The sequence below is a fragment of the Callionymus lyra genome, chromosome 2 (assembly GCF_982586985.1).
Source record: "Callionymus lyra chromosome 2, fCalLyr1.hap1.1, whole genome shotgun sequence".
Classification (NCBI taxonomy): domain Eukaryota; kingdom Metazoa; phylum Chordata; class Actinopteri; order Syngnathiformes; family Callionymidae; genus Callionymus; species Callionymus lyra.
Genome location: NC_141819.1, coordinates 13,350,955 through 13,368,576, shown reverse-complemented (window position 1 = coordinate 13,368,576; position 17,622 = coordinate 13,350,955). Strand labels below are relative to the sequence as shown.

General features: G+C 40.3%; 1 protein-coding gene across 2 annotated transcripts in view; it reads left to right on the top strand.

Moving 5' to 3' along the window:
• negr1 (neuronal growth regulator 1) overlaps positions 1–13,085 on the top strand; it is a 187,715-nt gene extending 174,630 nt beyond the window's left edge. For both annotated transcript variants that reach the window (XM_087783591.1, XM_087783592.1), the window contains one exon: positions 9,975–13,085. In XM_087783591.1, the coding sequence (XP_087639717.1) occupies positions 9,975–10,075 (101 nt within the window). In that variant the 3' untranslated portion in view covers positions 10,076–13,085. The remainder of the gene's footprint in view (positions 1–9,974) is intronic.
• The last annotated feature ends 4,537 nt before the right edge of the window (positions 13,086–17,622 follow it).

Genomic DNA, 17,622 nt, shown 5'->3' with positions numbered 1-17,622 from the left:
GGGCCCGGCGGAACAGCGGTGTGGGATGATCGTAGAGGGATACGAAAGGTGATGAGTCTTGAACATCATATCGGCGCCGCGATGAAGTTTGTAGCTTGTACGAGTGCGGCAGGAATAGATGGAGGGAACGGGTGAGTGAGCTCTGAGCTGGAGAGTCGGCTGTGAATATGGCAGGTGATTTATGAGGCGCGCTACATATTTCACTGAGGGTCCGATGACAGCGGGGGGGGGGTCGAACCTGTAGGGAAGGTTTTCTCAAAGTTGCTTGAATGGTGTCAGCCTTTGCTGGTCAGCGCTGAAGACGATGATGCATACAGTTGCGGGTTTGAATTCAACTAGCAAGCTAAGCTACGTTCCAGTAATACCTATACATTTTTTCCAATGGGTCCGTTTTACCAGTGCCCACCACGTTTGCCCTGTTTCCCACTAGGCACTCTGGTTGCCTCCCATAGTTTCTAAACAATCCTATTCTTCTTCCACATTCCCTACGTGGAGGGTTAAAGGTCAACAAGATGCAGTAAGTCTCTCATCATGACCATGTTTTGAACTTATTACTTTATAAAGTTTGTCTTCAATCTGGACGAACAAGAGGTTACGAGTGCGGAGTCCTTTCCGACGTAATAATGGCTTCACTCCTCCTCCAGCCAGCTGTAATCACGCCCCGCTTTGTTTATACAACGAGTCCCTTGGAGGTGGAGACTTCCGGGATGGATGACAAGCGGTGACAAACCTTGATCCTTCACCAATCACACAGGAGAGTGTATATTTGTGTCTTCTGAAAGGTTTTTAATGTGTTTCAGATGAATACTTACTGTACTTTAATTACGATCTCTATATGTTTGTAGAATTATATTTTTTATTCCTTCTTTTCAAAATAAAAATAAGGAATTACAAACAATGTACTGCAAATGAGTTAAAGGAAAAGATAAAGAAAAAATATATAATGACCATTTTTGATTTCACCCATCATATTTATTTGTTTGTATTATATTCAGGCAATAATAAATGGACAATTCCTTGGAAATACACAAACTGGAAATAAAGCAAAAAATACTTGTTAATAGAGGCAAAAAAAAAGTCATTGTCAAACAAATGTTTTAAAAACACTTTTGCTTAAAAGCTTTTAACACGTGAACATTTTTTTGATTAATCGTAAAAATAGAAGCACTTGAACAATTTAACTCAACAAGCGGACAGAAGAAAGTGCTTTATTTCAGCATCATCATTAAAAAGACTGCGATATTACACGGTAAAGAGAAGGAGAGAGTGACGAGAATCGAGAATATCACCCCAACTCTTTAACATAAGTTCAAAGCAAAAGTGCAAAACGTTATTTAAGAAAAAACAGTTAATGTTTACATCCAGACCTCCGGGCGCATCCAGCTCCTTGACCATTATGAATTATTTAAGCGCGATTTCCTTATATATCTAAGTTTCTATTTGAAGTGTTGACGGAATAACGGGGGGGGGCTTGAGGGAAAATGCTTAAAGTGTTTGTAGAGGGTAAAGACACCCTCGTTGGCCGCTGTGAAAACTCCCGACGTCGACGGATTTATCCCCGATTTACAGCCTGGTGTGTACGAGATCAGTTCTGGCTCAGGAGTGCCTCACACGGGGGGATCTCTCTGGAGGGGGGGTGTGGATGGGGGGCTTAAAGGGGAGGACCAGAGGCCACTGATTGATGGTCAAGGACGCAGAACTCCTCCCTCCCTCGCTGCCTCCAGGATCTGTGAAACGGTGTCCTCTGGGGGGGGGTGGGATTGGGATGCTGCCTGGCTTGTTGCCGTCTGCGTAGAGGACAACTCAAGGGATGAATCAACCGCCGAACCACATGTTAATGACTTTCCATCTTAATCCGGAGACCTTTTTTTTCTCCAACATATTCTACCGAACAACACGTGGCGTCTGAACGCGTGGAGGTGGAAGCGAGTTCTCCGCCGATACATAAACAGAGCCGGCGGTGTCACTGTTGCATATTTCAACGTGATGCATTACATCTGTCAACGCTGACTGAGGTTGAGGACCTTAGCATTTGTTGTGCATATGATTTGTGGGTGACAAAACTGCTGTCGATGGAGATTTTTGTGTCGGGAATCGGGGGACGAGGGGGGTGGGCGAGTGAGTGAAAATTTGGCTCCGACTCCCAGCAGACTATTTAAAGCTGATGGCCTGTGTCCAGAATCAGAGCAGAGACGCCGGGATTGTTGTTTTCCTCTGACTTTGGGCGAATGCACTAGTTTTTTTTTCTGCTTTTTCGTTTTTTTTGGATCCTGGTGCAAAAAATAGTAATTGAAGCGTATCGTTTTCATCTTCACTTATCTCCCTTGCTTCTCCCCACGTTTTGGAGCGCGGCTCGTCTGTCGACACTGTTGGTTTCCCTATGATGTATTGTCTGGGATTGTGGTACTTCATTGTCGCTGGTGCTGATGTACATGGCAATTAAATTCAAACCCCAAAGAGTGAGAGCTCAGGCAGGCCCACCCCCACCATCCCCGTCTGCCGCCGCAGCCTCGCTCACGCAACCCTTTCAATCACTGTCTTTCTTTTTTTTTTTTTTTTGCCGCTTCCTTTCCTTTTGATTTCCCTTTCTTCTCCGTCCTCCTATCTGGCTTTTCACTCTCAGCCGGCTCACTGTCTTCCTCCTTCCTTTTTATTTCCTTCATGTTAATAGGAAGCGTAATGGTGTTGCAGGCAGTCGCTGGTTTGGGAGTTAATTAAAATGCCAAGTTACAACCCACACAGTGGAAAACAATGGATGCCTCTGCTTTTTTTTTTTCTCGTAATGACACAGCGAGGCACTAAACAAGCTGGAATCATAGGCGGTGTGACACAGCTCCGATGATCGCTTCGCAACCCCCCCCCCTGAAGTATTGACTCTCCTGCTAACGTCAATGATGAAGATTCATCCATTACGGGGTCCGATTTCTGCGGGGAATTCCGAGGTTAAAAGCTTTCACAGTTATTACTCCATCTTTGGACACTCCCCAAAAAAGATGAGGTACTCGAGATACGTATTTAATCGTTGTTCACCTTTCACGGTCGTATAGGCCGATTTCCAAATGACCCACGTCTCCAATAGTACACAACACCACTATGAAAGTTAATGTGTACCATTGGATACCATTTTTTTTACTGCATCAAAATCTCTTTTAATTTGAATAAACCATTAAGCATTTTTTCCTAAAATTCAGTGTTAAACTGAAAACTATTTGTTGTTATTTGTATTTTTTCACTGAACAAACTTCTGTCCATCATGAAAACTGTCCTCTCAAAACTGTCATCAGTGAGCAGAGAAGCAGATGAAGCATGAATGCTCCTTCCCAGGTGCAAAACAAATAGACTCAGGGACTCATTCATTCCTCGGGCTATTATATTGTACAATTCTGAGTTCGGGGGCAGGAGTGGAGTAAAAGTATCATGATGTTCTGCTCTATGTTAGTCTTTGTATCCTTTGTCTTTGTTATTTTTCTTTGATCTATGTTCTTTATCTGTATCCTTAGACTTAGATTGTATCATCTAGTTATTTCTCTATATTTCTCTTTGTTCTTGTTCTTATTTTATTTTGATTTATTTTTTATGAAAATTGCTATATTTGCTGTGGAAAAACTATTTCCCGAAGGAGACCTTCTGATGGATCAATAAAGTTCTACCTAATCTAACCTAAAATCCATTTGTAAAAAAATCAATTAAAAAAATATTAAGTGTAAGTAAATACAAATGATTTCATAATTAAATAGTAAATAATTCAGTGTAATAAATACGATGTGCAAAGTGTTGAGTATTATCTATGAATCAATGTTACGAGCACAAATTAATAAACAGAAGCAGCATCACGCGTGTTCATTCCTACTTCCCGTGACCTTTAACGTTGCAGCATAACGTGAAGGATCGGTTGCTAGTCCTTGGTTACGCTGAGTGAATTATTTCAACCCTGAATTTATTTACATAATTTTTTTTGTATTGCATTTTATTTTACATTTTGCATTTTTCAATTTTTTTTATTTTGTTCCCGTTGAATTAGTTACACTCAATATTCTTTTACACGTCGAGTTTTACACTGAATGTATTCATGCATTAAAACAGTGCTTGAAAATTGATCCCATTTTGATACTGAAATAATTCAGTGTAAGTAATTCATATTCAAGGTCCGATAACACTCATTTATTTTCCACACACCATCACAATAAGAAGTGGAAAAAAATCCAGTGTGTTTCATAAAGGGATCGCTGAGATTTACGGGAATAAAATCCAGATTTACTGGAAGAAGGCATGAGGGACTCGGACATGTCTGCTGCTCTCCCTTGATCACTTTGACTGTTATACGATTGGAAACCGCTGAACCTGAGAGCCCCGAGCAAGAGTCCCCGCAGAGGTGCTCCATTTGGGATTACGCCAGATGGTGGACTATGTCTTTCTAGAACCGGTTTTAATCTGCAAAGGCACGTTGGGATGGAAAATAGCTTTGGTCAATATAATGTTGGTTGAGAGTTGTTTTTCTATCAACTTCTCTGTTGAAGCATTTGGTTAGTACAAATATTGTGAGGCGTGTCAATTAATCCGCGGCATCTGTCGACATCTGTCCACACGATGTTATAACTTGACTGTCAGTTGCAGACGCTTCTGTCGGAAGTGAAGCCTTGCAAGTCTAAATACACACATGGAGGGTACAGTGAACGTGTGAAGAGCCTTCGTCGGGAGTCGACCGTGACAACTTCGTTCTCTTCTGCGGCTCCAACTAGTTACTTCTACTTTGAATATTATAGTTTTATTGTAGTTCATCTTTATTTTTAGGTGAGAAAAGGTGAATTCTAAAGGAAAACCCAACTTCTGCCTCACTCTCATGTTTCAAATGTGGAAGTCTTCCTCTCCAAGATGCATTAAGTCTCTCATCATGACCATGTTTTGAACTTACTTTATAAAGTTCTCCCCCGTCTGAAATCTGGGCGAACGAGAGGTTACGAGTCCATTATGACGTAATAATGGCTTCACTCCTCCTCCAGCCAGCTGTAATCACACCTTGCTTTGTTAATACAACAAGTCCCTTGGAGGTGGAGACTCTCGGGATTGATGACAAACCTTGATCCTTGACCAATCACACAGGAGAGTGTATACTTTTGTTTTCTGAAAGGTTTTTAATATATTTTATGTGAATACTTACTGTACTTTAATTACAAACAATGTACTGCAACTGAGTAAAAGGAAAAGATAAAGATTGAAATGCATTAAAGTAATATTTTGACCATTTTTGATTTCTCAACCATCTTATTTATTTGTTTGTATTATATTCAGGCAATAATAAATGGACACTGACACTGGATTGATGACACTTGGTGACAAACCTTGTGGTTTGACCAATCACAGCAGAGAGTGCGTGGTTATGGTAAACAGGATTTCATCTCCAGAAAAGTGTTTTTTTAATGTAAATATTTCAAAGTAAGAACAGTAATGTCACATATTTAACAATTAAATTCCTGAGAATGGATTCAGGAAACATTAAAGCAGGTTGTGAAGCAACATAAACGACCTACTGTTGTTTGCTAATAAAGTGTAGGTTCAGTAAAGGTAGATTATAAAGCACATATCAAAACAACCTTATATCTGTATCATCCTCACATGAACAATAGTTGTGTCGTCGTTCCTATAAATAGCCCAAAAAAAATCAGGTTCGCAATTAATCTTCCCAGCGACTTTGATGTTTGAATAATTGATCGCGATCTTAAAAGGAAGGTCTTCACTCTCTCCCTCCCTCTCTCATTCTCTCATTCTCTCTCCCTCTCTCCCTCTCTCCCTCCCTCCCTCTCTGGAGTCGCCGGGTAGGAGGTTGAACGAGCGCTGACAGAAACATAAACACGTCGCGTACTCTGAACCGCACAGACGCCCATCAGATAAGAGAAGGAAGAACGGTGACATGTGTCTTTTCCCCACCAATCACTGCCAGTCATGACTGCAACCCCCTCCTACACCCCCCCCCACCACCATCCACCCCACACCACCACCACCACATCCCAGCACAATGCACAGCACTCAGCCTCCGTCAACGGTGGGCCGAGCTGAGCAGGACAGCAGCTGTTGCCATGGTTACCGTCTCTCTGTTCGCTCTGGAAAACTGTCATTATCCTGTACTTTGGTAAGGAGGGAGCGAGGGTGGGAGAGAAGCAACGGAACGAGGGAGTGAGAGAGAGAGAGGGAGAGAGAGGGAGGCCATCCACGCGTCCACAGCACACATCATCCAAATTTGTTCCCGTTTGTGCTCCTCTTATTATCCACGTCTTCCCGCTTCACTCTAATGGCCAAACAACTTCCTGACAAACAGCTGATCCGGCGGAAGAAACGTTGTCAACAGTAACTCGTGGAAATCTCCTCTGATCTGATCGACAAACAAAATAACAGACTTTTTCCTCTTTTAGGACAACATCGATTTAAAAACTTTAATAGCAGCGGCAGAGAGGGGGATATCGACGGTGTTTTGAAGTCGGAGCCGCTGGTTTTTTTTCGGCGCGTCCACATCAGAGGCAGCAACATTGGGAGATAATTACGCCGGCGTGTAAATAGAGGCGCCCCGCTGACGTTGGGGGTCTGCACCACATGATTTCCCCTGGTGGCGCGCCGCTTGTTTGCACCGCCTCCGTGTGTGTGTGTGTGTGTGGAGGCGTGTGACCTGTACCCCAAGGTGTGTTGGCGCGTGTGGATCGACGCTAAGAATGTTTACTTTCTGTATCGAGCTACAAGCTAAAGGCAGAAATTCCAAATAAATAGACCGATGTAGGTACAATTTCGGTCCCCCCTACAATATCGTCCCCCCACTTCATACGTGATGACGTCACACGTTGCATATGCAAACGTCTCTTTAAAAGATTTTTTATGGGTTAAAGAAATGTCAACAGGACGTTTACATGATACTTTTTACCAGACATAAAACATTTATATTGACAAAAAGACGATCTTCGTCAACTTAAACACTTTCCGTTCTTTCATTTCCTGGTCTGACGACATGTGACTTTGACGCTAACAGGAAGTGCCCGCGCTACATGTGACGAAGCCGCTGATTGGCTGAAGCCGTTTTACTAATAATAACACACAACTGTACAATTCAATACAAACATTCGAGTTCCGAAATAATTCGCTTATATACATTTAATAATTTATTTAAATCGCGAAAAAAAAAATCGAAATGAAACATGAAATATTTTCTGATCCGAACTACAGACAGAATAGAATGAGTTATAGAAAGGGAAATATTATAACAATTTTGTTATTTGAAAAAAGAAATTATTTCGGAACTCGAATGTTTGTATTGCATAGTACAGTTGTGCGTTATTATTAGCAAAACAGCTTCAGTCAATCAGCGGCTTTGTCACATGTGCGGGCACTTCCTGTTGGCGTCAAAGTCACATGATCGTCAGACCAGGAAATGAAAGAAAGTGATTATGTTGACGAACATCGTCTTTTTGTCAATAAAAATGTTTAACGTGTGGTTTAAAAGTATCATGTAAACGTTCTGTTGATGTTTCTTTAACCCATAAAAAAATATTTTAAAGAGACGTTCGCATATGCAGCTTGTTTAACGTCATCATGTAGGAAGTGGGGGGACGATATTGTAGGGGGGACCGAAATTGTACCTACAGCGGCCCGACGCGTCTCCCCCCCAAGGTCCACGGTTCACATTACCGGTGCTGATCAGAGGCATCAAAAACAAAAGGCCTCGATAAAGGAAAAACGCGGAGAGACCCGGCTCGCCCCCGTCCATCCTCGCTTTTATTTTCCACCCGCTATTTATTTTTTGGGAGTAATCCCCACAACTGGGGACTTTCATTGTTTCATCATTAAAGCAGGATTAAAAGAGTGTTTTAGAACGTTCCACCGAGCAACAGCTGCACACGGGAAATTAATCCATATTTTATATTTTCATCATCATATGTTCATGAGTCCCAGATGTAAGAACCCGTTCTTCGTGACCCGTTTGTTGGACCGAGCTCACATCCCGAATAGTGGAGGATTCCCCACGAGGTCTTTACTTTATTTTTATTTTTTTTGGCATCAGTTCCTGGTGTCCCTGGTGGTGACTGAACTGGGACAAAATAAAAGTTTTTTTTCCAAAAACTTGTTCATCGTAACACATTATTTCCCTGATAGTGAAGTTTCTTTTGCTGCCTCTAAGTTTGCAAAAGATGGCAGGTTTCATTCATTGATAGATTGGATGCAACTATTATAAAGCAAAGAGTGACATCTAGTGGTCTGTCAAAATGAAGACATTGCATCATGATATACTGTCTTAACTACTCAACTGTTTCATGAGGCCTCATAACGACACACTGCAGTATGTATTATTTAACGAACAGACTTGAAACAGGAAACATGAAATGCCTGAAAATTTTGTTTTTGTTTATCTGAGCTGAATGGATGGATGGATGGATGGATGGAGGGAGTAATGGATGGATGGAGGGAGTAATGGATGATGGATTGATATATATATAAGGATGGATGGATGCTTGGAGTAATAGATGGATGGATGGATGGATGGATGGACAAGAAGGATCTGTCTCGCCTGCAGTTAATACAAAACTCTGCAGCGAGAATTCTGACCGCTCTAGTAGAAGAACTCACATTTCCCTGATCCTTAAATCTCTTCACTGGCTGCCAGTTTCTTTCAGGATTCATTTTAAAATTCTGGTTCTTACTTTCAGATCTATTCATGGTCAGACTCCTCCTTACATCAGTGATCTGATCCAGCCTTACACCCCAGCTCGGGCTCTGAGGTCTGTGGATCAGAATCTACTGATGGTTCCTGAACACACTTCTGGACCAGAGGAGAGAAATCCTTCCAGACTGTTGCTCCTAAGCTTTGGAACGATCTTCTCTGTGTTTGATGATCTACTGACTCCTTCATCAAACATCTTAAGACATTTTTATTTGTTCAGGCTTTTCCTTGATTTTCTGAGACTCCTGTGTTTGTCTCAGTGTTATCTTCATATTTTAAGTATATCTTTTATTGAGTTTTGTTTTTGATTGTTTAAGCACTTTGTGAGACTAGTTAATATAAATTACTTACTTACTTACTTCCTGGATGGATGAATGGATGGAAAGATGCATGGATGGAAGGAAGCAACTATAGATGGATGGATGGATGGATGGATGGATGGATAAATATATGGATGGAGTGAAAGGATGGGATTGGATTTATGAGGGAGTGATAGAGGAATTGGATGGATGGAGGATCGATTGATGGATGGAGGTAGTGATGGATGGAGGGGATAATGGTAGATGGATGGAGTGATAGATTGAGGGAGGATTGATGGATGGAGGGAGTGGATAGATGAACGGAGTGATGGATGGATGGATGAAGGGAGTGATAGATATATTGTTGGATGGATAGATGGATGGAGGGGGGAAAGGTGGATGGATGTATAGATAGATGGATGGAGGGTGCGATAGATTGAGGGAGGGAGGGAGGATTGATGGATGGATGAAGAGAACAATGGAAGCAACCATTAATAAAGGGACAAAGCAAGGAAACAAATACAAAAACAATCGAAAACCTCATATTTTCATTGAATCTTTCACACGATGAAAACTCCTGCTGCTGTAACCGTGACGTCAGCAACAGTAGCTTCATCGCCCTCTTTTCAAATCAGCATATCTTCCCCCAAACACGCCCCTCGGGGCAAAACTCTCACAGCGGCGGATCCGTTACTGACCGTCAGCCAGAGGTGCTCGCTTTTATTTATACTTCAAACGCTCCCGCCGAGGCGTGATGAGAAGGTTCTCGCTCCGGCCCGACGTGTCGGATCAGAACACGTGTTAATTGGGGGTTTTTTTAACTCAAAAGGTTCATGAAGATGTCGTTGTATTTCCCTCTTGAATCAACACTTTTGTTCTTAATAACTACCTTTATTTTCTTTGGTGATTGTCGTCGTCTGTTTCTCGGTGAAAACACAATCACGGCTAATCACGCCTTCTTTCTGTCTCGCCCACAGCGCCCAACACCGCGCCCTACGGCAGCAAAGGAAGTGCGTACGTCCCGCTGGCGTGCCGGTACCTGGTCCTGGTCCTGTCCTCCTTCCTGAGCGTGGTCTAAGCTCTGGTCCCGCGGACGCAGGAAAAAAAAAGACTGTCGAGAGCATTTACGGATCCTTCTAGGCATGGCCGGAGTCCCACCTTTGGAACAGTTTGTTGGAAAACCTGGGAAATAATCAGAATGTGGGGAATTCTTTCTTTTATCGTGAGATTTATGTCGTGTAAATAATAAGATGTTTTTTTTTTTGTTTTATTTTCGTTGTTCCTTCTGTTTTTCCTCCCTCCATCTATCATACCCTTCAAACCGAGCTGTCTCTGGGACATTTCTTCTTCTTCTTCTCAACGTGCCAAGTCTCTCCATCACCACTGTTTTGTTGAATGTATTATGGGATGTCGAACAAACCGCCTACATATATATATATATATATATATATATATATATATATGTGCGACGTTAAGAAGGAGTCGCGAACAAGTGTTACCGCGGAAGGTTCCTCGACCGACTGATGAGGCGGCCTTTAAAGGTAGCAGATCATAATGTACTTTCATCTCCTTATTTTTTAACTGGCGTTTATTTTGGTTTTTTTCCAGACGCACTTCACCGTTTTTTTGCGTGGACCCCGGCGTCGCTGTCTGTCTTTCATGAATTTACTACGGTGGAGTTTATGAATGTCACAGCTGTTAGCGGCGGGAACAAAGAGCCCAATTTGCATATTTTGTCTCGAAATATTCACCGGCGCGATACTTGAAGAAATATTCACTTCTTTTTTTGGTCGTTTACACCATGGGTGTTGATGACTACAACACTGCTTGATTATTATTTTTTTAAAAGTCTTAACAATACACAAAAATAAATCGGTTGTCAAAGCTAGTGATCGACACCTTTAAAAGTAACTTTTTTGTTTTTAATTGGCATGCCACTTTAAAAAACACTGTATATTCAAGAAATATCATAGTATTGTGACTCTAAGATTTAAAAGCTTCAAAGTGTTGCGCCAAAACCACGAAACCTCAGAATAGATTTTATTATTTGTAATGAACGGCTCGATAGGCTGGCGGCTTGTTAGCGTGACGGAAGCTAAGCTAACCCGAGCTAACGTTTTCTTCGTTTTTGATTAGAAAAATGGATGAAAGACGGTGTAATATATTCGTAATGTACTTGAAAAATCGTGGCTGGTCTCGCACGGAGAAGTTGTTTCTTTCGAACCTCAGACTGTATCTCTGAGAAACAAGAAGTTACAAAAAAAATGTTTGTTTATTTTAATGTAGCGACTGGAGCTCAGTTGTCTTCGTCCAAAAACATCCAAATACTGCTCGTCTGTAACGTCCATCTTGTATTGAAGCCTCGACGTGAGAAATTGTTAGAGGAACAAATTTACTGTCTACACTTGAAGCGCTTGCGATATTTACCCGAAGTATCCGTCTGTGTAGCATGTTAGCTCTTTAGCTTCTTCTACAACAACTTAAAGTACAGACTTGACTTAGTTTTTTACCTCATGTAGAGGCTTCAACACAAGAGGGACGTTACAGACAAGCAATATTTGGATGTTTTTAAGTGTCTTTTTGGACGAAGACAACTGAGCTCCAGTCGCTACATTAAAATGAACAAACATTTTGTATTATCACCACATATAGCATCCCCGCTCAATCCACGGCCAAAAAAAACAACTCTTTCTCAATCCGTGCCATCGTGTCTCATTCTAGAAGTTCAAAATATTTGTGCCACGAGACGAAGGCAGTGAATACTTCTCGGCATATCACCTGAAACTCTTTCTTTCCGGCGGCGAGTGTAGCATCAGCACCACCACACAGCTCGTGGACGTGCACTAAACACATCAGGCGTGAAAGAGTTACGTTCAAACCCCCCCCAGATCTAGTTGAAAAACTTCGAAACACAACGACATGACGTACTCATATCCACCCAGTATCGTTGATGTGAACAGAGATACTGTATTGCCTTAAAAGTACCATGGACCATGAGACGAACCACAGAGATACAACTGAAACAACAGAATGTCCATCCACTTTTAATGTCCAACCCCCCGACCTTCGACTCGGTTGGCTCACGACTTTTTCAAAAATGAGTTTCGAATCCCACGACTGCGCTGAACTATAAAATTTGAGAAATAGCCATCACAGTTAAAGCACAAACCGTTTCCATGTTCTGTGGTGATTTGTTTCCTTCGATATTATCAGCTTGTTTCTGAAGATACTGCACCGTATTGTTTCAATGTCGATAATGGAATATGGGTCAAAAAAAAAAACAACTATATTTATTCGCTTACTTTATGGAAACGATGTATAGAAAAACACACTTGAAGACGTGTGACGTGACATTTTATTTTATTTTTTTTCGAAAAAGGAGTCGCGGCGCCGGCATAGTTTCTAATGTCGTCGGGTTCTTTTAGATGCCGGAGCCGCCGTCGTCTGTTTTCCTTTTTCTTTTTTTTTTCTTTGTCGGCCAAGTACATTAAAAAGACAAATGTTTGCAATCAAAGTACCTACTTTTTTGAAAACCAAGAGGGTGTGAAACCAATATATCAGTATAATAGAACAGACTCAATGTGTGTATATGTGAAGAAAATAGGATACTTTTGAACTTTAGAGCCAGTGTCTTGTCCTAGTTTTCACTCACTGGCGTGTTTGACGGTGTGCAGAGAGTTTGGTTGTGCTGCATGTCAAAGTTACCCCTGTGTTTTTTGAGGTGGACATTTTGACACACGCTCATTCTTTACTACCGATGGAACCAGTTTTTACCAGCCGCTCTGGTTCTGGGTCTAATCTTGAAAGAAAAAAAAAAAAATCTCTCTCTATATATATATACATACCACCTTTTTTGTGTTTGATTTGAATTTTATTGATACACGGGAAAAACAAATGCTGTTCATTATAGTTATCGTGGCACATTGGTGACGGTCGGTTCTGTTGTTCTTTTCTTCTGCAGTTTGGACCTGCTAGTATTCCATATAAAATGTGCTGGATGTTGAATATTTTTGAAAATGGTATTAACGAGTCCCTTTTATCAAATTATTACTATTATTATTTGCAATAAAAGTCTTCATGTTACAATATCTAAACTCACTTCTGAGTCACTTTACGTTGTCGTGTCCTTGTCTCCGAGAGTTGTTTTTCCCCACAGAACATCCTGCCGTGATTGGTCAAACGTCGAGGTTTGTCACCGCACGTCATCGATCCCGGAAGTCTTCATCTCCAAGGGACTTGTTGTATAAACAAAGCAGGGCGTGATTACAGCTGGCTGGAGGAGGAGTGAAGCCATTATTACGTCATAATGGACTCCGCTCTCGTAACCTCTCGTTCGCCCAGATTTCAGACAAACTTTGTAAAGTAATACGTTTAAAACATGGTCATGATGAGGGACTTACTGCATCTTGGAGAGAAAGACTTTAATATTTGAAACATGGGAGAGAGTCAGGAGAGTTGATGTTTCACATTAGTTGTCCTTTAAACTTTCCAGGGTGTCCCGCACTTCTTGTCCAAAACAGATCAGAGTAAAAAGCGATGAAATGGCCACAAGATCCAATCAGATGGCATAACTAGTCTTTTAGTACTTTCAGTATTATGATACTGACACACGGTGGTAATTTTTAAAAGGCCACTAGATGGCAATCTAGGCTGGAGCTGATGCGATGTTTTTTGCAATGTACCTCGTCAGCTGTTTCATGAGGCCTCATAAACACATCTCTAATAAAACCAAAAACAACTTCCACATGTTATTTGTCTCAAAGTATAAAAGGAAAATAAAAGGAAAGTTAGAGCCAACCATAACATAAAGAAAATAACAGAAATAAATAAAAACTATTTTAGTTATTCTTTGCTACAAATTTTTAAAAGGGGAAATTTCAGCATCATATCTATAGGAAGGTAAATTTGGGGCCACAAGTGGATGAAACTAAATTGCTGTTTGTCACATCTTTGAACGATACTTTCTCTCACAACTTCGACTCCTCCTGTTGGACATGATCAGTCATGTGACCTCTGGTTATCAGAGAGAAGAGAAGAACAAAGATTCACTCCTATGTCAAGATTAAGCTAAAAAATAAAAGGAATGGCAGACGTTTTTAACTTAGATAAAGAATATATTTGAAATAAATAGATACAGAATCCAACAAGATAATTGATGAAATAAAGTAAATACATTATATAATGAAGGTGGGTTTTTACTAAAGACCTAAAGTGGAGAGACCAGGATGTAAAGATAGTTTGATGTGGAGGAGACCTATGTTGAGAAGACAGAGAAGACCTTATGATGCAAGATATTTTTCTACTGCGATAGGAAAATTAAAACAATATATAAATTACAAACAAAAAATATATACTTATATAAAAAATGGAGGTCTTCAGATTTATAAACATAAAAAGAAGAAGAGGTGTTTAGTTCAAAAGTCTCCCATAAGGGTTAGAATGTTGCAAAAGAACTTCAAAGCTGAAGTTCTGAAAATAAAACTGTAGAAACATTTTTCAAGTTATCTCAACTTTTCAACTTAGATGTTTTAGAAGTTGAAGTTCAGAAAATTCCATGAAGAAAATCCAATGACTTCACCAGGCGATGGTTTGAGCCAGTGATGGGTTGATGAAGCTTCATGAAACAGTGTCATGTTGTTCAGAGGTCAGTAGGTGGAGCCATCAGTTTTAAAATGATGTTTCATTAGAACAGTTGTTCAAAACAAAGGAAAATAGTCCAGAGACCGCCATCTAGTGGACTCTGAAAATAATGACACTGTTTCATGAAGCTTCATCAGACCATCAGTACAAGTGAGAGAACCAAGCTGACTCAAAAGATAAAGATGGTTATGTATAAAAATCAAATAATAAATACTATATTCTAAATCAACTGAAATATATATATATATATATATATATATATATATATATATATATACCATAAATCACCTAAAAAATATGTCGAAATCAAAACAAGGTAGCAATGTTCTCGTTTTGTTTCCTAAAGATCCTAAATGTCTGAAAATAATGAGGAAAAGGTCTTGATTTTCGTTTAAAAACTGAATATTGCATCTGTTTAGACTCACCAAACATTCATTGATAAATCTTTTGTTTCTGTCTGACATTTTGGCCGCTTGAGTTTGATTTAAGATGTTTTAGTTGAGTTTATTCATCAGATGCTATTTCAGGGTCACAAACTGACAAAAGACACACATGGAAGTTAGTGATGGTCTGGTGAAGCTTCATGAAACAGTGTCATGTTGTTTAGAGGTCAGTAGGTGGCGCCATCAAAATGATGTTTCATTAGAGCAGTTGTTCAAAAGAAAAACAGTGCAGAGACCCCCATCTAGTGGACTCTGAAAATAATTAGACTGCTTCATGAAGCTTCATCAGACCATCACTAGACGTTACTAAAACTAAATTAAATTTACTAAATAAATGATATATGTTGTATTTTTAATAAACTTACACCTTTTATAAAACAATACTCAATAGATAGAGGCTGATATATGAATTTAAGATAAATAATATTTTCAATATTTTACAAGCTGAAGAGGCCTCATTAAACAATTATGCAGTGAAGAAACTGTCTCATGATACAGTGTCTTAATTTTGAAAGGCCACTAGATGGCACTCTCAAAACAAAGGAAAATATTGCAGAGACCGCCATCTAGTGAAAATAATGTCACTGTTTCATGAAGCTTCATCAGAACATCACTAGTGTTTTGTGATTGTTTTACTCTGGACTTATCAAGATAGATTATTTATAATTTAACCATCTGTGCTTATTAACTTTTTCATAACTTTTAAAAACAAGAAAGACATGTTTAACAATCATTCCGTCGACGACTTCAGGACGATTTTCTAGTTTTCGCTGCTTCCCTCTGACCGAACAGATGCTTCACCAGAAATCCTCCTCACGCTTCCACAAACGCTCTATTTAACGTTGAAAAAAAACGTCATCGGGCGTCTCTGCCGCTGCAGGATCATGCGTGTCGAACATCCTCCTCGTTACCTCGGATCCAGATGGCCAGGTGCCACGGCGAGAGACGCCGGAACAACGCTCCGCAACCTCGTAATCGTTATTGACTGGAACCACGCGCTCTCGCTATATCTGTTGAAAAACACATTCGCCGTCGTAAATCTGCCTTTATTTCCCCGCCATGATGCTTTTAAGGGAGGATTAGAACGCACCCCGCACCTGCACGCCGACGGGATCACCTTGTGGATAGTTCAGCCGGAGATAAACTGTCGGGAAAGAAGCAGCCGAACCTCGGCAAAAAACAAAGATAAGTCGAGAGGAAAAAATAAAAGCATCTTTGAATGATCAATGCAAGCCTAAACACCACACGGGCCCCTCTGGCGGTTGTTGAATTTTCTAAGTTCTCTCTCTTCTCTGCTAATGTGTCTGAAGTGTTGAGCCGTGTTTACATGCATATATTATAAGTAACTCGTCTCTTATCCGGAGCCAAACCTCTCTTCACAAGGATCTTTGAGGGGGTCACAGAACGTCAAGCTGAGACCGTTCACGGTTTCCTTTTATAACCTCTGCCAAGGAGGTGGTCTCTAAAAAAGAAACTCACTAAATAAGAAACAATTAACTTTCCAGGATCCTGGTAATGATGAGGAAGAGGTGATTAAATTCTATCTACCGTGACTCTTGCTATGTCTCAAATTGCATACTTCTCTTAGTGTACTAGAAGTTAGTATGCATCAGGATAGTGTACATACTAACTAGTACTCAAATTCTCCACAGATAGTATGTCTCAAATCAAACTCTGCCGCTACACACTAACCGGAATGAAGGTGACAGCTTCTTCTTCTACTTCTAGTTAACGATGGTTTCAATCAGCTGTAGGAACACTATCACCACCTGCTGGCAGCACATTTTACATGTTTGGAAAAAGAAATAAAGAAAAAATATGAGAATCGAAATATTCGCGAGATATTTAAGCTGGTATCAGCAGCGAAGACGTGTTTATCCTCCTACTGCTGTGGAAAATGCACCTGTTAGTATATTTATATATATATATATATATATATATATATATTATTATTTATATACTGTATATGACGTAACTTCCGTTTAAATCATCATTAAGATGGCGGCCGTTTAGGGTGGTTAGTGTACATCGAACCATATTCAGTTTTGTGGGCGTTTTAGTACGCCAATTTAGTGTGCATGGCACACTAAATTTCGCATACTAAGAATTGAGACGCACTTACGCACTAAAAATACTAACTTTGAGTACGCTAGTAAGCGATTTGAGACACAGCATCTGTGTCTATTGTGAAGGCGAGCTTTGGCCCACTACTGACACCGGGTGCCCCGGAGGGCTCATTACAACTAGGTTTTTCAAACGATATAGGATCTACTAGGCGAAGACATTTTAAATATGGGTATAAATGAACAACTTTGTAAATGTTTAAATATATTAAATGTCGCAATGGCAGTTTGTGAGAAGTCGTTCGGGGATTTTCCCATTTTTCGAAAAAGGGCCACATTCCTGGGGGCCAAATGTAAACAGTGACATCATAAGGCATAAAAAGTGTTATCTAACAGTTGTTTAAGTTAAAAATAAAAGAGTATCTTGAGGCTAAATTTAGAACTTCTTAAGAGTATTGATGGTCCGATGAAGCTTCATG